A 20,420-nucleotide genomic window follows, 5' to 3' on the forward strand; every position below is an offset into this window, starting at 1 on the left:
ATTTACAATACAGCCTAACATGGCTGCAGAAGCGGAAGTGGAAAGGAGAGAAGGAGGAAAGCGGTCAATGGAGGGGGGGGGGCAGGGGCGAATGGGCCGATTTTCCACAATTTATTGGATTTACAACAACTTTAGCCGAACTTGGCTGATGAAGAAGGGGGGGCGGAAGCCAGTGATCAATAAAGGGGGGGAAATGGGTCGAACGTGTGGCCGGGTGATTCCGGAGAGGGGGCGTTACGGGGCTTGTTTGTTGAATAGATAAGTTTTGAGTGTTTTTCTGAAGTTGAGGTAAGTGGGAGCCTCGAGAATCCTTTGGGCGATCCATGGGTTCATCTTGGCTTTTCTACCTCACAACCAGCCCCTCTCCAATTGGGAGTGAGTGAGAGCCAACAGGCCTTGATAATGCACAAAAGCTCAAGGCTTTCCTATGGCTATCATTACATTATATTTGAATAAACATTTTATCATTCCTCCAACATATATTTTAATATATCTAAACTATTTTTTTCCCTATATCCCCCCTTATTACTTCATATATTTATATCAAAATCATTCCAATTTCCCTCCCTACCCTAGAATGAAAGGTGACAAAAACATCAAATAAAAAAAAAATTATATCTAATATAAAGTATTAAGAATCATACTTCTTGCTTTCGAGGATAATTTTTGTATACAAGGATCCCAGATTTTTAAAAATAATCATGTTCTTTTAGGAAATTTACGAACCTCAAATAAAATTAAACGATGGAATTGATTCCTCCAATGCCAAATTACATTACATTAGGGATTTCTATTCCATTACCTTGCAGTTCAAGGCGGATTACAAAAGAATTATCCAGGATGTATTACAACAAGAACTTACAAAAAAAAAATAAAAAAAATTGGTCATTTTCAAAAAGAGTAAGAAATGGGTAAGGTTATTTGTTTGGGGTAGTTGGCTTTAGTGAGAGGTGGAGTTTGAGACTTGCGGTATTATTTCTTTTTTCAGAGTTTTCTTGAAGAGTATGTGTCTTCTGTAATGCCGGTTGTAGTAGCCCTGCCCTTGGGTTAAAGGAGGTAAGAAACTAAACTGGTAGAGAAAATACCTCATATAATATATACAGCACTGCTTCTGTCTAGTAGCAGATTACAGTATGATCTTGGGCAAGTCTTTCTGCTATTGCCTCAGACACCTTGCTAGGGACAGAAGCATAGAGAAAAGGAAAATTTAGATAGCTCTCTTCCTTTTTGACACCTATGGCCATATAGAGAGATGTCCTGTGATCTACAACAAGGAAAATCTGAAACCACTCGTGCATTGCTTATAAGCCTTCCTCCCACAAGTGGCAGTATGGTACTTACAATGTAATCTGCCCATCCCCAGTAAAACCAGGGGAAGAACCCGCAATAAGTCGTTGGGTTCCCAAGAGAGGACTGCATGCATTGGAAGAAATGTCCCCTGGCTGGAAAAGAGGTCACGCCCCTGCCAGGGCAGTACCTGCAAACAACCCCAGGCAGAACTACTTCACGATGCCTGGTAAGGTTGGTCCTCCAGCATTCAGGGTATCAAGGCCTAAACCAGCTTATCCAACTCATCCCCAAAGAGAAAGAAGCCCCAAAAGGGAAACTTACTGAGTTTACCCTTAGATGCTGCATCCACCAACCAACGCTGAAATCACGGTACAGCGGGCAGCTACACTCAAAGATCATATATGGCATCAGAGAGATACCAGCACATCTTAGCTACTTCCCGATCCACTTAGGACCAATCAGCTGACTCGCAGTCAAAAACCTATTCAGACCACCAGAAATAAGCCTAGGCTGCCTGGACAGCTACATCAAAACTGCGTTTAAGTAGAGCTTCCATCTTACAGTCCTGAGGGTCTCTCAGGGTCGAGTCGCCTTCCACCGGCACACTAGTGTGCCGCGAGATGTTGCCTGGTGTGCCGCAGGGCCGCCATCAGGGCAGTACTACCAGTCCTGCATTCAGGGGCCCGGAGCTGACAGGGGGCCCGAGGTAGGGGCGCCAGTAGCTCGCCAAGGCAAAGTGAGTCGATCACCCAGGACTCACTTTGTCTTGGCGATCTAATCTATCGAGCCGATAAGTCTTCTTCTCCCCGACGTCAATTCTGCAGTTGGAGAGGAAGTTCGGGCCAGCCAATCGCTGCCTGGATGGGCGGAACTTCCTCTCCGATTGCAGAATTGACGTCAGGGAGAGCATGTGTCGGCGTCGGCTTTGGGGCCTGTTATCCATTGGTGGGTCCTGTTCCCCGATGGCAGCGGCAGTGGCTTGGGGAACGGCAGGGAAACAGAAGGAAAGAAGAGAAACAGAAAAAAAGAAAGAAAGGTCAGGGAGAGAGGAAGAAAAAGTTGGGGGAGGGAATGAGGTGTGGAGGAGAGAAAGCATACAGGCTGATAGAAGGGAAGAAAGATTGGATGCACAGTCAGAAGAAGAAAGTGCAACCAGAAATCACCAGACAAGGTAGGAAAAATGATTTTATTTTAAATTTAGCAAAGTGGAGGCAGTATTACCACAGTTTTCAAAGGAATTTGCCCAAATAACTTAATAGTTAACTGGGTAAATTCCCAGAGATGAAAACTTCCCTTCACTTACTATGCACAGTTCTGAATTTATATCTGCTGTCTATATTTTACAATATGGTCACCTTTTACTAAACCGCAATAGTGGTTTTTAGCGCAGGGAGCCTATGAGCGTCAAGAGCAGCGCTGGGCATTCAGCGCAGCTCCCTGCGCTAAAAACTGCTATTGTGGTTTAATAAAAAGGATGGAGGGTATATTTGTCTATTTTTGTATGCTATAAAAACCAAATACAGAGAGAGACTGAGAGCTGTTGACGAAGAACTACGTGTGTGTCTTTCTTCGATTCCAGCCAGAATATCAGCTTTGTGTTCAGCCAAACAGGCCCAGGTTTCGCACTGAATAAAGTATTTTATAATTTTTCACTAGTCTGTTTACTTAATATTTCATCATAAAGTAATTATAAAATACTTTCTTTGTGTTTATTTGATTCCTATTCAAGAGAATTACTTTATATACAGTCAATATAGGCACAGAGTTAAATTTTTTAACATTTTCTAATGGTGGTGTGCCTCGTGATTTTTTTCATGAAACAAGTGTGCCTTTGCCCAAAAAAGGTTGAAAAACACTGCTCTAAACTGTAGACCTAAACACAGAAAACCTGGGGAGATAGGGGGAAATGGTGGGAGGATCCCCCAAGCTCTATCTGGACAGCAAAAGGGACCAGAAAAATTTCCTAACCAGATTCCAACAGGCCCAAAACAGACTGCACAATCTTACTACTCCAAGTGCTGGAGACTGAGAAAAGACTGATTGTAAGAGGAACTGCACAGTCCACTTGTACTGATGTCAAAAGTCAGTATCTCAGTCTCCACCTGCTGGCAGAGGAGTGTAAACCCATCCATTTCTGTGCCAATCTGGAGGGACGCTAAAGAAGTACTGTAGGGTGTTAGGAAGTTTCTCAGAGAGGGAATGATAAAATCGGCATGGGTGCTTTACAAGCGAGTGGGAGTTAGGAGTTAAAAGCAATCTCGAAAAAGTGGGCTTTTTGCCTAGATTTGAATACTACCAGAGAAGGAGCGTGACGTATGGATTCAGGTAGTCTGTTCCTGGCACAAGGTGCAGCAAGAGAAAAGGGACGTAGACTCGAGTTGGCAGTAGAGAAGAAGGGTACAGATAAGAGACTGCTGTGCACAGTAAGGCTCTGACTAAATGGGGAAAGGTCTGTGGTCTTTTAAAGCATAAGATCTGATTGGATACCTCTAAATCCAGCTTTACCTGTGCCTTCCCCATCCCCTTTTCCTTTTTTTTTTTAAACTGTTTCTTGTTGGGGCCATTCCTGGGGCCATTTTAGAAAACAATTGAAGACCTATCTTTTTTTCTAAATATTTGACTGTTTAACGAATCATCTTATTTCATGTAACATGTTTACTTTTATAACTTTTTGTAAACCGCGTTGAACTTCTGGTTACTTCTTGGTGATTTCAAGTGATTGTGTATGATTCAATTGATGTAATATTGTGTACTTGATGGAAGATGAATAAAGAATTGGAAAAAAAAAAAAAGAACTTCTGGTTACGTGGTCAATAAGCACAATGTTATGTTTTAAAATAACCAGTGTGATTTGATAATGCAATAGTACAGTATGCATTGTATGTCAACTGTTTTTATTATTTTTATTTATTTATATAAAAAATTTATATACCACCTATACTCTTAAGTGGTTTCCATTAAAATAAACATTCATAATTGCGTTTCAAGACCTAACAAATATCAACTTACTCTCAATATACAATATATTCATGACATAGATTATTAACAAAGCAAACAGCAGTTTGATAACTAAGTATCATAAATAAATAAACAAACCAATCTGTCCCATGGCATGCTCTCTAGTGGGTTTCAACCGAAGCAGTGGCGTAGTGAGGGCAAGAGGCGCCCAGGGCGGTGGTGCCCCCACCCTCTTCTCCACCCCCTCCACACTCTCCTTCCTTTTTAAGTGCCGCTTCCCTTCCCCCGTACCTTTGTAACGTTCCTGGTGCGAGCAGCAACCCTCAAGCTGCTGTCGTGCTAGCATCGGCTCTCCTCCGACGTCACTTCCTAGGCTCAGGTCCAGGAAGTGACAGAAGAGCCAACACTGGTGTGACAGCAGCTTGGGGGTTGCTGCTCATGCCAGGAACATTACAGAGGCTTACGAAGCAGCAAAGGGGAAGAGGAAGGAGCAAGTAGGGGGCTACACCCTCTCCAAAGCGGCTCCCGGGAAAGACTTCTCCCCCCCCCACCCTTACTACGCCACTGAACTCAAGCTTCAGAGAACACCTGGCTAGTCAGGTTTTCAGGATACTCACATTGAATAAGCATGAGAGACATTTACATGCAGTAGAGATATTACACACCAACAGATCTCACACATATTCACTGTGAATATCCCGACGCCCAACTGGCTAGGTGGTCGCCGAGGACTGGGTTGAAAATCACTGCTCAGCCTGCGAGGAAAAATTACAAAACACTACAGACAGCCATCTTTGTAGAAAAACAATGTTTTTATCTGAATGAGAAATGTAAAAAGTGTTTTAAGATTAAAGTGCATTTAAGTGATATAAGGCCCAAGGTCCTCCCCACCTCTTCTTCACCATGGTCTGGTGTTCCTGTACTCATGCTTCCAGCGGACCCACTGCGCGTCAATGGGAAGTCCAACAGTCCAGGAACGACTGCCGTTCCACGTATTCATCAGGAACGGCTGTGGGGAAGGGTTTGTTATGAGCAGCTGCAGGCAGGGGCTGGGCTGCTCTGTGGTTTTGCTTTGATGCAGCTGGACCTGTGCCGTGGAGTCCTCGGCACAAGGACGAACAAAGATCACTGGAGACTGGGGAAGGATTTCCGTATCACTATTTTGTGGTGTCTTGCCTGTGCCGTCCCCAGGAGCTTCTGCTTGTAGTGGCTCTGGCGACCTGTAAGGACTGGCTAGTGGAAGGTGGGCTTCAGGAAGTTGTGATTCCAGTTTTACATCCTGTGTACAATAGATTCTGTGTAACACAAGAGGAAGAGAGGGGTGAGAAGCTAATTTCCCAGACTTATGTCCTATGTTTTTATCCTCAATTGTTTTAACCCTTCTTTGCAATTTACCCCCCTCCAAATGTGCAGTGTCTTTAGGCATCATTCTCACTGCTGTTTTCAGATGTGATTGTGTGCCATTTATTCAGATTTTTTGATTTCCCTTCTGCCTGCCATGAACTGCTAACGTAAGGATGCCTTGTTAATTGTAATCCATAGTTTCATCTGATTGGCTTCTCCTGGCAACCAGTTAGATGGTGATTGGGATTGCCTTACTACCACTCTTATGTACTACTCTTAGGACCTAGGGGCGAGGATTCACCAGCCTGAAATCTCTGTCATGTGGACACCGCTGTTAGAACTGGCTTAATTTAATTTCAATAACTTTTACCCCGCCTGTTAACACTTCTAGGCAGCTCATTTATTGTTTATCAAAATTTGCTATAAAACAATATTTAGAAATTAGAAAGGAACATCGACATAAGATATACAGTAGGTCTGTCCTAAGTCGAGGGCAGTTTTGAGACTAAAATGGCCCAAACTGTTGCGGGTCATGTATTAAAAAAAAATAAAAATCAAGGCTTTAAATCTGTCCCTCTTTGTTTCGCCTCTCCCACTCCCCAAACACAGGCAGCATGTCATGATTTTTTTCAGCACATACAGCCAGCATGCCCCCTCACATATACTGGTATATCTTTCTGCTAACTCTCCCATACACACAGCCACTATAGCAGTCTCTCTGCTGCCTCTCATTTTTTACATTAAGCATAACTCTCTTTCCCCACTGCCCATCTACCAGTATGCACAGCACATTCCTTTCCGTTAGCACAGGGGTAGGGAACTCTGGTCCTTGAGAGCCGTATTCCAGTCGGGTTTTCAGGATTTCCCCAATGAATATGCATGAGATCTATTTGCATGCACTGCTTTCAATGCATATTCATTGGGGAAATCCTAAAAACCCAACTGGAATACGGCTCTCGAGGACCGGAGTTCCCTACCCCTGCGTTAGCAGGTTTTGTTTTTTTTAATTTATTCATTTTTGCATTCTTACAACAAATGATTTATACATATTATAATCAATTATCACATGACATTTGTAATTTCAAACAAATCATCTTATCATATATAATAAATCCCCCCTTTTTTCAAATTCCTATTTTCAAATAATATACATTCCCCATCCCACCCCTAAATATCTACTTCCAATGTGCTATGAAATCTGATCATTAGAATACTAGTCAATGGTTCCCAAATTTTTTTTCATTGCCCCTCCCCCTTGCCATGTACAGCGGAATCTTGGTTTATGATGCAAAATGCAGCAATCAAACTGATTTTCGGACTGAAGAAGTTCAATCATGTGACACCTTACTACCGACAGCTGCACTGGCTGCCAATGGAGGCATGTGTGAAGTTTGAGTTTGGTTGTTTTTGCTTTAAGGTACTATTAGCCCAGGCGTAGGGAACTCTGGTCCTCGAGAGCCGTATTCCAGTCAGGTTTTCAGGATTTCCTAGGCCCGGAAGTGACGTCAGAGAGATGCGACACCGACAAGGACAGCAAGTTTGTAATGCTGCTCGTGCAGGAAAAATAGTACAAGGGAAGGGAAGGGGTGCGCATCAGAGAGGTGGGCGGGCTTTACAAAGATCAGGCCCAGGGTGGACCACTGCCCTCCCCCTACAGTAAATACGCATTAATGTTGCCTGGTAAATTCCCATAGTTTGCTATATTGTACTACTTTTTTTTAGAAACAAGTGATCTAAACTTTAAAAATTAAAATGTGAGGAATGGGTTGATCTTTACCGAGAATCTGCACTGTTCAACCTGCCCCTCGACACAGGAAGTTCTTGGTCTCCTTTCCCTAAGGACTCTGTGGATAGAAGAAGAATTTTTTTTTTTTGTGATTAGCTGATAGCAATGAACGGTTTACCTACAGGTATTTCAGGAGGAGTTTGTGGCGCAGTGGTTGGAGCTACAGCCTCAGCACCCTGGGGTTGTGGGTTCAAACCCTGCACTACTGCTTGTGACCCTGGGCAAGTCACTCAGTCCTCCATAGTCCCAGGTACGTTAGATAGATTGTGAGCCCACCGGGACAGATAGGGAAAATGCTTGAGTACCTGATTGTAAAACCGCTTAGATAACCTTGATAGCCGGTATATAAAAACCTAATAAACTTGAAACTTGAATTTCCCATATTTCTCCTATCTGTCCCGGTGGGCTCACAATTAGAGAATCACACGGGGAAAAAATCTGTCCCCGTCACTGCCCCGTCCCCGGCCCACCATCCTCTGCACCGCCCCGTCACCGTCATCCCTTTCACCGCCCCGTCACCGCCACTGCCATCCCATTCACCGCCCCGTCACCGTCCCCGCAGCATCCATATAAGCCGAGTTTGCCGGCTTCCTTTTTCCCTAGCCGCACGCGTTCAAAAAGCCGTACATTTAGCCAGCTCCCTCCCTCCACCTCACCTTAAATTTCGAGTTTTCCGGCTTCCTTTTTTCCGAGCCGCATGTGTTCAAAAATCCGTGCACACGCGGCTGCGCGAGTCAATCAAACTTCTCCTCTCCTGCAACTTCCTGTTTCCGGTTGCGTCAGAGGAGAAGATTGATTGACTCACGCAGCCGCGCATGCACGGATTTTTGAACACGTGCGGCTCAGAAAAAAGGAAGCCGGAAAACTCGAAATTTAAGGTGAGGTGGAGGGAGGGAGCTGGCTAAATGCTACGGGCGGGCGGGCGGTGGCTGCGGGGACCGCGCGATCCTTGATACCTCACTGCGGAGACAAGACCATTCACCGCCCCGCGGGCGGTGAATGGCCTTGTCCCCGAAGCCGCAGCGACTGCTAGTTTTCTTCCCCGTTTTCGGCGGGTGACCCGCGGCTAAAATGTGGTGGCCGCGGGTAAACCGCCACCGTGTCATTCTCTACTCACAATCTATCTAATGTACCTGGGGCAGTGGAGGATTAAGTGACTTTCCTAGGGTTACAAGGAGCAGCACGGGGGCTTGAACTTCCAAACTCAGGATGCTGAGACAGTAGCTCTAACTACTACGCCAGAGGGGGCTAGCAGGGTTCTTGGCTTTCACTAACCTGCTTTGAGGCCACTGCCAATCTGGATCCCTGGGTGTGGAAGGAGGGGTAGTGCTTCTCCATAGCGGCTGTACAAACACTTGAGTGCTCCCATGCAGTGCTGCGGGTTCTCGACGGCATCATCGCTGAATGAGAAAGCAGGATAAGAGAGAAAGGTAGGGGGAGAGCGAGGCAGACAAATGCAGCAGCAGCAGCAGCAGCGGGAGAGAGAACAGGAGACGGGGGTATGTTGGAGGGGAAATGACATAAGAAACAAATCGGGAAATGGGAGACCAGCAAGGGATGACAAAGAGGAACAATGGAAACAAAAAGAAAATGTTATGGGATGGGATGTGATGCCAGAACACAAAATCTTAAACTGGAATAAAAAGAACCAGAGGAGAGAGAAGTCAGAAACTCATAGGCTGGAACTTGCTCACTTTAGTGAGAGGTTGATTTTTTTTTTTTTTGTCTTCTCTTAATTAATAAACACACATTTTTATCACAGTCTATTTCCCTGTGCTATCAGTGGGCATCTACAGGAGGCAGCTCTAGCCTGTGCAGCAAGGTGATTGCTGTTGGTACTTGCAATAGAAGCACCCGACTAGGAAAGGTGTGGGGGAGGGACACTGTTGCACTACCATGCCCTTGCCCATGGGTTCACAAACACATCCTGGGGGAAATCCAGTCAGTTAGGTTTTCAGGATATTTGCAATGAATATTCATCATGGATTCCCTGGAAACCCGACTGGCCGGGGGGGGGGGTTCCCCCAGGACAGGCTGGGGAACCACTGCCCTAACTACTTATGCATATCACAAGGTGAAGCAAGATACCACATCACCATTGTCTTCCTCCTATTCATGTGCTTTAAATAAACAGACACGCTCCAATATGATTTAAAAAAAACACAACTTTATTGAAAATTTAAAAAAAAAAATAAAAAAAAAATCAAGAGACATGACAGGCATAAAGCAGCAGAGCTGAAATCAGAGGCTTCAAATCCAAGAGAATGCTTACTAATCTCTCCTGAGCCAATCAAAACCAGAAATTAAAGACAATTTATGATAACAAAGGCTCCACTAGCCAGAATGTTTACTGGTCTTTCAGAAGCCAATCAAATGACAGAAGCTGAAGAGGCTTTATGATGTCAGCGCTTTTGAAGAAGATCAATTGACAAGGCTTTATGATGTCAGAGGCTCTGACAAAGCCAGCACTGACATGGCAGAAGCCAATCAAAAGTCAGGAGCCAAAAGGCTTTTATGATGTCAATCCCTCAGGAAAGGAGGTAAAAATGCATTAAAAAAACCCCCATACATTAGTGATGCTATCAGTCACACCCCATTGGATCTTAAACACCATTTTGTTACTTAAATATCCATTTCTAAGTGTGACCCTGCCAGCTCTGGTAAAAAAAAAAGTGTCACATCAGCTCATGTGCCATAGATGTATAAAGTTCTCCTTCATTTATCCAATAAATAAATATTATATTCATAAATGTTAGAAAACATCCAAGAGCTTTCCTGTCATTAAAAAAGAAAAAAATCGGCACTGAAATTATCAAAGACAGATCAATGAAGAAAGAGATGTTAGAAGTCAGACAAAGTCAATGGTGGATGTTGTCTGGGCGGCAGAGAGAACTGAGAGGGAGAGGAAAGAAAGGAACGAGGAAAGAGAAAAAAGGTAACTAACACAATATATATACATTGACAGGATATTACACATTTCCATTCAGCAAAATCACTTCTCTGTGTGGGATAGCATCTACAGGATCAACACTGAACACTAGCATAGTAGATCAGTTAACAATCACTCTCACCAAACTGGCAAAAAAAAAACCTGAGCCATGAACTCTCCTCCCTTAAGCCCCAAAGCAGCAGAAGCAGGTAACGATCCGGAGCTGAAACCCTCATCGCTCCCTTGCTTCCTCCCCCATCCTTATCTGAAGAGGAAAGGCCCTGCCAGGGCTGGCCGCGAGCAGCCTATTTTGAGCACTGTCTCTTGCTGACCGGCTGCTGCTTCAGGTAAGGGAGGGAGGGAGTTTGTGGCTCAGGACCTCCGCCTGTTTCTGCTGCTTCGGGGCTTGAAGGAGGGAGGGGACTTTGTGGCTCAGGACTGTCGACGCGCTGGTGCTTTGGGGCAGGAGGGAGGGGGGAAGTTGAGATCTGTGTTAGACAAGGTTTCTAACACAGCACTCTCAATCAACCAGAAAAACAGTTATCTGGCATTCACCAATCCCCATGTGTGCTGGATAACTGAGATTCTACTGTATTAGCCAAAGAAGACAATTTGAGCTCTCTAAAGGCTGTGTGTGCAGCAAAAAAAAAAAAAAAAAAATCAATATTAGAAAATGTTAACAGAGAAGAAAAAAAATCATGACAATATACTGAGATTCTCTGCATAACGGCTATGTTTAAAATTAGTCACTGGTTCCAAATACAAATCCAATAACTGAATATTTAAAATTTTAAAAATCTATTAATTTTATTAATTTTTTTTTCATTCAATTTTCTATACCGTTCTCCCAGGAGAGCTCAGAAAGGTTTACATGAATTTATTCAGGTACTCAAGCATTTTACCCTGTCTGTCCCAGTGAGCTCACAATCTAATGTACCTGGGGCAATAGGGGGGGGGGGGGGATTAAGTGACTTGTCCAGGGTCACAAGGAGCAGCGTGGGTTTGAATCCTCAACCTCAGGGTGCTGAGGCTGTAGCTTTAACAACCAGGGATTAGGATTTTAACAGAATATTAAGTGTTGTAATTGAGTTTTAAATGCTATACATACTGTCACACTTATTGTAAGTTTTTTAAAAATGAATAAAGAATTGGAAAAAAAAGGATTCCTTCAATAAGGCTAAATCTCCTTGTTTTGATTTTATATTGAATTGAATAGTTTATATTGACTTTGATAGAATGTAAGAGGGTTTTTCAAAGTCCGATGATTAAAAATCCCATTCAACTGACCAGCATTGGTTGTCTGAAACAATTTGAAGCGAGTCCGAAGTCTTTTCCCCTCTTTTGAATGGAAATCTACAGCCAGCATATATAGTATGAAGACATATTGAAAGCTGAATGAGATTTTTACTGCTCCTTGTTAATCGAACTGTATTGGAGGTATAACTCTACTATAACTTAGAAGAAGGAGCAGTCAGCTGTGACATTTAGACTCAAAAAGTGTGAGCAGAGTCATACCACTGAGGCAGCTGGATTAACTAAACACTGATCCCATGTCGGGTATTTTGGTTCTATCCATTAATTTCAGTTCTTGGATTTGAGAATCGAGGATTAACATCAAATATGGCAGCAATAAAGTCAATAAAACCACAAGAATTTGCTGAGATTCTCTTTCAACTCTGTTAACATATTGTAATATTGATTGCTCCTCATCAGAAAGGGAAAGGCGAAAGGAAATGGAGATTTGTATACCGCCTTTTTGTGGCTTTGGCATTTCAAAGCTTACATTCAAAGCGGTGGGCACTGACTTGAATTGATTTCCATTTGCATGCAATAACAATTACCAGATGGAGTAATTAATATCACCCTCATGTGATAAATGAAGTATCTTTGTCGTTTACAATGCTATTTATGACTCTTAACAGCCTTCAAGACTTCAGATCATGCAGACTCAAGCAACAGTGCCAAGCTTCTATCCATCAAACATATTTTTAGGGCTAGTAGATATAAGACCTGACATTTCTGGAGAGACTGCCTTTCCTCCTTACCTGGTTCTCCTCTTCTGGGCCATCTCGTAGTCCCCATTCATAAGCTGGCGGTGGGAGCTGGGACGGCAGAGGCGAAGGCCCCTTATGACCTCCTGCTCATTCAACGGACAGGGTGCGCCCCCTCTGGTCGGGGAACATCCCACGCTGCTAGAGCGAGTCAGAGACCGTGACTGATTGAAAGGCCAGGGTGGCTCCTCTTCTTCCTTCAGGACTGCAGGGAGGCAAGAGAGAGAGACTAGAGTTATGCCATCGCCAAAGTGGGGAGGGGCCCAGCTCACAAAACGCAGATGAGGGTGGGAAGGTGGAGGATAGGTGCAAACAGGAGGCAATAGATTCAGAATCTGCTTTGTAGTCAGAGAAAAATTCAACGCAAGACGACATTACTTTACCAACCTAATAAACAGCAGGGCTTGCTTAACCATTCCTACGCTCACAGAAATCATTTAGCAGCACCTTTTTGGCTCTCTAAGCAACTTCTCCCTAAGTTAGTCCCTCTTATTTCTATCTATTTACATGTTCCACCTCCATGTACAACCTGAGACGTCTATTATGATATTTTAATGTACTGTATATTGTTTTGACATTGTTAAGTTGAATGCCATGCCACAATATGAAGGGAAAGGGATTGGGACTTGTATACTGTGTTTTGTAGTTACAAAACAACAAGTGGTTTACATACAGGTAACTTCTGTCCCTGTGGGCTTACAATCTATCTAATGTACATGATTTGAACCCACAACCTCAGGGTGCTGAGGCTGTAACTAACCACTACACCACACTCTCCTCCAATACAATATCAGAGGTGAGCCAAGTATAGAACAATGAAACCATTGTGACATCACTGATGAGGTTGGCTCGCAGGCATTATGACATCAGGGAAAGGGGTTGGGACTTGTATACCGCCTTTTTGTTGTTTAACAACCATATTCAAAGTGTTTTATGTAAAGGCACTTCCTGGCGTGAAGGGATGCAGTTCTGAACCAGGGCAAGGTCAGCACACTGATCTAAGGCCCTGTGTAAGTATGAATCCTTTCTCATTCCCTTTCCCCTCCTGCCACGTAGACAAAGCAAGGAAAATGTTAGCACCTTGTGACAAAATGCTGAGGCATTCCCCCTTCCCTTTTTGTCACAAGATCCTTGTCACATATTAACCTGAACAAGTCTACCCTTATCTTATTCCTTATCTTGTTTAACTATTCCTTATATGGGCAACAATCAGACTTTGCCTACGTGCAAAAGCAGGCCATGAGTTTAAGGCTAATCACGAGGTGCTTAAGGAGCATGCATTATAACCCTTGGACTGTCACATGCTATAGTAAGATTATAGACATATTAAAAGTGTACACAAGGGAATCACTTTATTGTAACTGTTATGATGTATTCAGATGTCAAGTGAGATAGTAGCTTTGAGAATCACATTAGATATGTAAACAATGAGTTACCTTGTTATAATCCGCACTGTAAATGCATGATGAAATTGTAACCTTGCATAGCATTAGCTAAGTAATTAAGGGAGTTAAGATTCCCAATAAAATGGTGAGATACCATCCATTAGGGTAGCCTCATTCCATTCTGAGCCTTGTGTGAAGCCTCATTCCTACACTGGCGGACTCACAATCTATCTAATGTACCTGGGGCAGTGGAGGATTAAGTGACTTGCCCAGGGTCACAGGGAGCAGTGCAGGGTATGAACCCACAACCTCAGGGTGCTGAGGCTGTAGCTCTTAACCACTATGCCACACTCTCCTCATAAGAAGCTTAATGGTTATAGCAGTGGCCCTGAGAACCAGGGGGACCAAGTTCAATTTCCACTGCAGCATCTTTGGACGCTGGGCAAGTCACTTAACCCTCCACTGCTCCACGTACAGAATACCTGTATATAACATGTAAACCACTTTGATTGTAAAACACAGAGACTGTATATTATGAATATTGGCATTAGATTCCTAGTATGTGTCAAATTAGGATAAAACCTTGCACTGTAACTATAGAAAATTGTAACCTGTTAACTGTATATTATGAATGGCAACCTGTAACCCGTTCTGAGCTCTTTGGGGAGAACGGGATAGAAAACTAACCAACCAACTAAATAAATAAATGGTGTATCAAATCCCATTCCTTTTCTCCTTGTTATTTGAATGTTTAATTCTGTAATTTGCCTACTGCCTATGTTCAGCTTATTCTTGCTGTACACTGCCTTGGATGAATTTCTAAAAAACAGTAAGTAAATAAATCCTGATAAATAACTAATTAAAAAAAAATTAGTAGGACTGCATTCTTGAGAATAGCCACAAGAGAGTACCAGCATTGCATAGAGAACCCCCCCCCCCCCCCGTGTCATTCTCTATTTTCTTTCTTTTCAACCCAGTATGTTTTCTCTATAACTTTTATGATGGTTTGGTATGTTTTTCTACACCTTTTATTATGGTTCGTTAAAAGCAATAAGCTTAGCAGGGTTTAAAAAAAGATTTGGATAATTTCCTAAAAAAAAAAAGTCCATAGATAGTTTGTATTTAATGTACACATGATGTATGTATTAAAATGAATAAAGATTTGGAAAAAAAAAAAATAAGATGGGCTTGGAAAAATCCACTGCGCATTTCTAAGATAAGCAGCACACAAAAAAAATCTGTTTTACTCTTTAGGGATCTAGCCAGGTATCTGTGACCTGGATTGGCCACTGTTAGAAACAGGATACTGGGCTTGCTGGACCTTTGGTCTATTCTAGTATGACAACTCTTAAGTTCTTAAAGCTCTATCCTTTCCCTGTCTCTCACCTTCAGTTGTTCATGCTGTTTTCATACCCTCTATGTATCACTTTGCCAGAATTGATAAGAAAAAGAAATCTGATGATGAATACAGCAACACCTATTAGACTTAGCTATTTAATTTTTGTAAACGAACAGGGGTCCAGAATGCTCTATGTCAGTGGTTCTCAACCCTGTCCTGAAGGACCACCAGGCCAATCGGGTTTTCAGGCTAGCCCTAATGAATATGCATCAGAGAGATTTGCATATAATGGAAGTGACAGGCATGCAAATCTGCTCCATGCATATTCATTAGGGCTAGCCTGAAAACCCGATTGGCCTGGTGGTCCTCCAGGACAGGGTTGGGAACCACTGCTCTATGTAACAGAAAAAAACAAGTTTGTCTCATAGATGCAGATACTGTACATCTCATCCTCCAAGACCAAATTCATGGCCATTGAGACACAGTAATTTGATGCTTAATCTCAATGCTCCAAATGTCCCGAAGACCATTTATTCATAAATCCAGATATCAATTTATACCACTTGTTGTAAGTTGTAAAAATGAATAAAGAATAAAAAAAAAAAAAAGAATATAGCAACACCATGCCACACTTTCATTTCATTACTAAAGCAACGTTCTTTCATAAATGCAAAATATTTTCCTAAAGGAATGAAAATTTTAAAACTGAAATGCACAAGACAGAAAGGAATCCTCAAGATTCCATTCTGATTGCCTTTTGAATCACTTTCATGGATGCATAGCTCTGAATGCCCTTACATTCACGATCTGTTAAGGAATATGGCTTGATCTCCTCCTCAGGTCGCTTGGTGGGTAACCTTCTTCCAGCAGAAGCTGTAACAAAAGAGACAGAGGCTGTGGTGAGAGAAAGGAAGGAATCCTAGACAAAAGTGGACCAATGAAATTGGAATTTGCAGCCCATAGTTTGGAAAGCCCTAGGTTTAGGCTTAATTGTGAAGAGTCAGCAGGTCTCTCCTCCCCTGGTACTGTATGATCTTTGGAGCTATTGCACCCAGTGGTACTGCCCCCTGGTGCAACAGTATTTCCCACTGGGTGCCACAGTATTTCCCCCCTGGGGATCTTAATTTCCATTTTAGCACGTCCATAGACTTATAATGGAAACAGCATTTAGTGCATGCTAAAACAGCTAACACACCTTAGTAAAAGAACCCCTAAGTGCCAGAAATCTCTGTTACAGATATTTTAGTGCTTGGCTGGTCTGTTTTACTGCTTTGCTGTGTTCTTCAGGTTTTAGGCTTTGACTGGCAGGTCTTCCTTTGTGTTGTATTCTTCAGGTTTATTTGGGCTTTCCAGCCTGATATGCTGATGGTGACTCTTTTTAGATGGTTTATGCCATGCCATATCATGTCTGCATTGTGGCTATGTTGGCGCTACCCGGGTTGTTTTAGGGTTTCTCTGGCTAGTCTTTCTGCTATGTTATATTTTTTCAGAAATTTTGGGACCTTCCAGTCAATCTTGCTGCTGCTGCTGCTCTTTTTTGACTCTTCAAAGTTCCATTACTGTACTTCTTGATTGGATTGGACATTCTAGTGCTCCTGCTTTGAGTACTAGAACTCATTTTATTGCCTTCAGTCAGTCTTCCTGCTTAATTGCCACTCATCTCTTTTGGGTCTTTCTATCCTTTTTCACTGCTTACCCAAGTATAGATCTTGGGTGAGGACAAGGGTTGCACACATTCCTCCTAGTAAAACAAATCCGAGAGGCGACGTAGAGAAAGGGGAAACCACTTCTTTCACTACCAATACCTCTCTAGAAACACTTTTAATTCCGTTTATGTCTCTGAAAAGTGGAGAATCTGGTTAAAGATCAGTTTACTTGAGGAGGAAAAGAGCCTCAGGATCTCATATGCTGCTGCTATTTGTATTAAGCAGACATACTAGAAAGGGTAAAAACCTCCTGTCCCGATCTAATTATTAATCATGTAAACTTGGAAAAATTGGGATCGCCTAAATTACAGTCAAACCTCGGTTTGCAAGTAACCCGGTTTGCGAGTGTTTTGCAAGACGAGCAAAACATTCTCGCAAAACTTGTCTCACAAACCGAGTGTTGACTCGATTTGCAAGCACCCTTCCCCCTGAGAACCGGCATCGCTCCCCCCCACTCGCAAACGCCCCCCCCCTCACTAACCGGCACCCCCCGCCTGAACAACTTCAAGTAGCACCGGCACGCAGCCCACAGGACATGCCAGTGCTACTTGAAGAACTTCCTGCCTCTGCTGGGCCTTTCTTTCTATCTATCTGTCTCTCTCCCTGCCTCTTATGCAGCAGCATTTCTCTCCCCCCACTTCCCTGTGCAGCAGCCACAGCAGCATTCCCTCCCCCTCCATTTCCCTGTGCAGCAGCATTTCCCCCACCCTACTTCCCTGTGCAGCAGCAGCATTTCGATCCCCCCCACTTCCCTGTGCAGCAGCCACAGCAGCAGCATTCCCTCCCCTTCCATTTCCCTCTCTCCACACCACTTCCCTGTGCAGTAGCAGTGTTTCCCCTACCCTTCCTTTCCCTTCCCGAGGTCTGGCCGGCTCCCTTAGTCCCTTACCGCCCCCCCCTTCTCTTCCTGCGGTCCTGACAAACCTGCAGATTCCAGCAGCGTCTACAGCACTCTACTGCCCTGATTTACTCTGGCATCATCAGAGACGTGGCAGAGCAAATCAGGGCAGTAGAAGGCCCCAAAGCAGCATGTGTAGAGTGCTGCGGACGCTGCTGGAGTCGGCAGGTTTGGAGTCGGAAGACTTCTCTGATGCTGGTAAGGTTCAAAAATAAACTTTGTCAGTCTGGCCAGAGCCCGCAAGCCCACTGTGAGAGAGAGATGCATGGTAAGCGCACATGCGCACTCTGCTGACCACGGAACTACAGATCAGGTAACACGCCGGTAAGAGTGCGCATGCGCGGCTAGGGTTTTATTATATTAGATATGCCAAATGCTGCTAAAAATACTTTTATTTACTAGAATAAAAAATTATTTGCTTTGGCATATACAATGTAAGCCTTGTGTTTTTTTCCCCTTCACGACAGATCCCCAGTGAGGTAAAGTAAGCAGCCTTTATTTCATCTCTTTTTCCTGTATTTTTGGGGGGGAAACCACTTCTTTCCCCACACCAGGGGTTTTCAATCCAGTCCTAAGGACATACCCAGTCAGGTTTTCATGATACCCTTAGGCCCAGATTCTCTATATGGCACCAATATCAGCAGCTGCCAATCGTGTGTCAATCGCGCGACGGCACCCTATAGAGCAGTGGTCCCCAACCTTGTCCTGAAGGACCACCAGCCACTCAGGTTTTCAGGAGAGCCCTAATGAATATGCATGGGGCAGATTTGCATGCCTGTCACCTCCATTACCTGCAAATCTCACAAAAATCCGACTGGCTGGTGGTCCTCCAGGACAGGGTTGGGGATCACTGCTATAGAGAATCGTGCCTCCATGAAAGATAGGCACCAGAACTGTAGGCCATGGTTTTCCAGGCCTACATTTCCGGTGCCTATCTTTGTCGTGAATCGTGCCAATGTAGATGCTTTAGGCCACCGAATGACATCATAGTTGTGTTCGGCGACCTAAAACACCAACGTAGGTGTGACTCTGGCGTGAATTATTTAGGTGCCGGTAGGTGCTTTAACGATGCCACTTTTTCCTGTTTTAAATGGTGTTTGCTAATAAACTTAGGCGCTAGTGGGGCGCTGTTTCTGTTCTCGTGGCAAATGACATCTTTATGGTGCGTCTAAGGTCCTACCCCAAATGCAGGTTTTGTGACCCATTAAGAATTGCAGCCCACAGGTAGGAAAGCCCTGGGTTTAGGCTTATTTTTTTTTTTTTAATTTTTATTTATAAATTTTTGCATTCTTACAATATTTGAATTGTACATATTATCTACAATTAATACATGAAAATTGTGATTACAAATAATTAATCTTATCACATAAAATATAACCCTCCCCCTTTTTTTCATTTCTTAAATCCATATAATATACATTCCCCTCCCCTCCCCATTCTAATATAACTATTACTAATGTGCTATGAAATCTGATCATTGGAATAACGAGTCAATGATTCCCAAATTTTCTTAAAATTATGAATATTTCCCTGTTGTAATGCTATTGTTTTTTCCATTTTGTATATATGACAGAGTGAATTCCACCAAAATGTAAAATTTAATTTGGTGTAGTCCTTCCAATTTTGAGTTATTTGTTGCATGGCGACCCCTGTCAATATTAATAATAGTTTGTTATTGTTTGCTGAAATCGGACTCTGAGTTAGTTGCCTGGATTAGAGGAGCGCCGCGGCTATGCCACCATGTTTTGCGCGCTCCAAGCCACGCCCCCTGGGTTTAGGCTTAATTGTGAAAACTTGCCTATGGTTAGTGGAATATGAGGTTCCAATTTTTAGGAAATTACAAAAATTGTTATTAGGAAGCTGCTGGTCTGTTTAATTGCATTTGTTATGTGTTTTATTTGCAAATCTGTGATTTTTTTTTTTTTTTTTAAATAGATCTAATTATAGGCCTCCTAGCAAGCCCAATAGTGTGGCCCCTCGTGGTAAATGCCCCAAAGCCCAGAGGTATTTTAAGGGCTTTTGTCACTCGGAACTCGCTAGTGCAAGTTCATAAAAAAGGCCCAATGTGACGTACCTTCTGTTTTTTTTTTTAAGATCTTATAGCAAAGCACTTTGATGCCCACATAACTTCAGAAAGTCTGGGGACCGTTAACAGATTTCTGTAACGAATGATTAACTTTTCCCATGATAAGATATTTGATTAGAGGGGAAAAGGGGTGGGATTTTATTTCTGATTATTACATAATATATCAATATTTGAATGAATTCACAATAAAGATGATTTTATGTATTATTGAATTGGGAGGGAGGGAGGGATGGGGGATTATTATATTCAACAAGAATGATATAAATTTCTTACATAATATTTTAACATTATAGAATACTAATTTTCTAATGAAATGTTAAATTTGATGCTAATATGTGAGTTAATCAAGTGTGTATCTTTAAGTTTTATATGAGTTAATTTGATACACTTGTTGTAACATACAAAAATGAATAAAGAATTATAAAAAAAAAAAAAGCACTTTGATGCCTTAGGGGAATAGTAGATTGCCAAATACGACAAAATAGAATGGAGTGGAAATTAAAATACTGGGAGTCAGACAATCTCAATATCTTTCAGATGGGGAAAACGTAGTGCTACTCTACTCACTGGCAGGAAATCCATGCTCTAAAAGCCAACTTAAGAGCTTTCTTTTTAAAGATGCGTTCAATACCTAATTGAAACGTTAAT

General features: G+C 42.8%; 1 protein-coding gene across 4 annotated transcripts in view; it reads right to left on the reverse strand.

The window, feature by feature from the left end:
• Nucleotides 1-4,620: 4,620 nt before the first annotated feature.
• The window catches only part of ATAT1 (alpha tubulin acetyltransferase 1), a 28,622-nt gene continuing 12,822 nt past the window's right edge, over nt 4,621-20,420 (reverse strand). For 2 of the 4 annotated variants that reach the window (XM_033916909.1, XM_033916910.1), the window contains exons 8-12: nt 15,881-15,955; nt 12,353-12,563; nt 8,654-8,778; nt 7,370-7,436; nt 4,621-5,543 (exon numbers count right to left, since the gene is read on the reverse strand). In XM_033916909.1, the coding sequence (XP_033772800.1) occupies nt 5,147-5,543; nt 7,370-7,436; nt 8,654-8,778; nt 12,353-12,563; nt 15,881-15,955 (875 nt within the window). In that variant the 3' untranslated portion in view covers nt 4,621-5,146. The other 2 variants (XM_033916911.1, XM_033916912.1) reach the window with 1 other exon arrangement.

This window comes from Geotrypetes seraphini, chromosome 12 (genome assembly GCF_902459505.1).
Source record: "Geotrypetes seraphini chromosome 12, aGeoSer1.1, whole genome shotgun sequence".
Taxonomy (NCBI): Eukaryota; Metazoa; Chordata; class Amphibia; order Gymnophiona; family Dermophiidae; genus Geotrypetes; species Geotrypetes seraphini.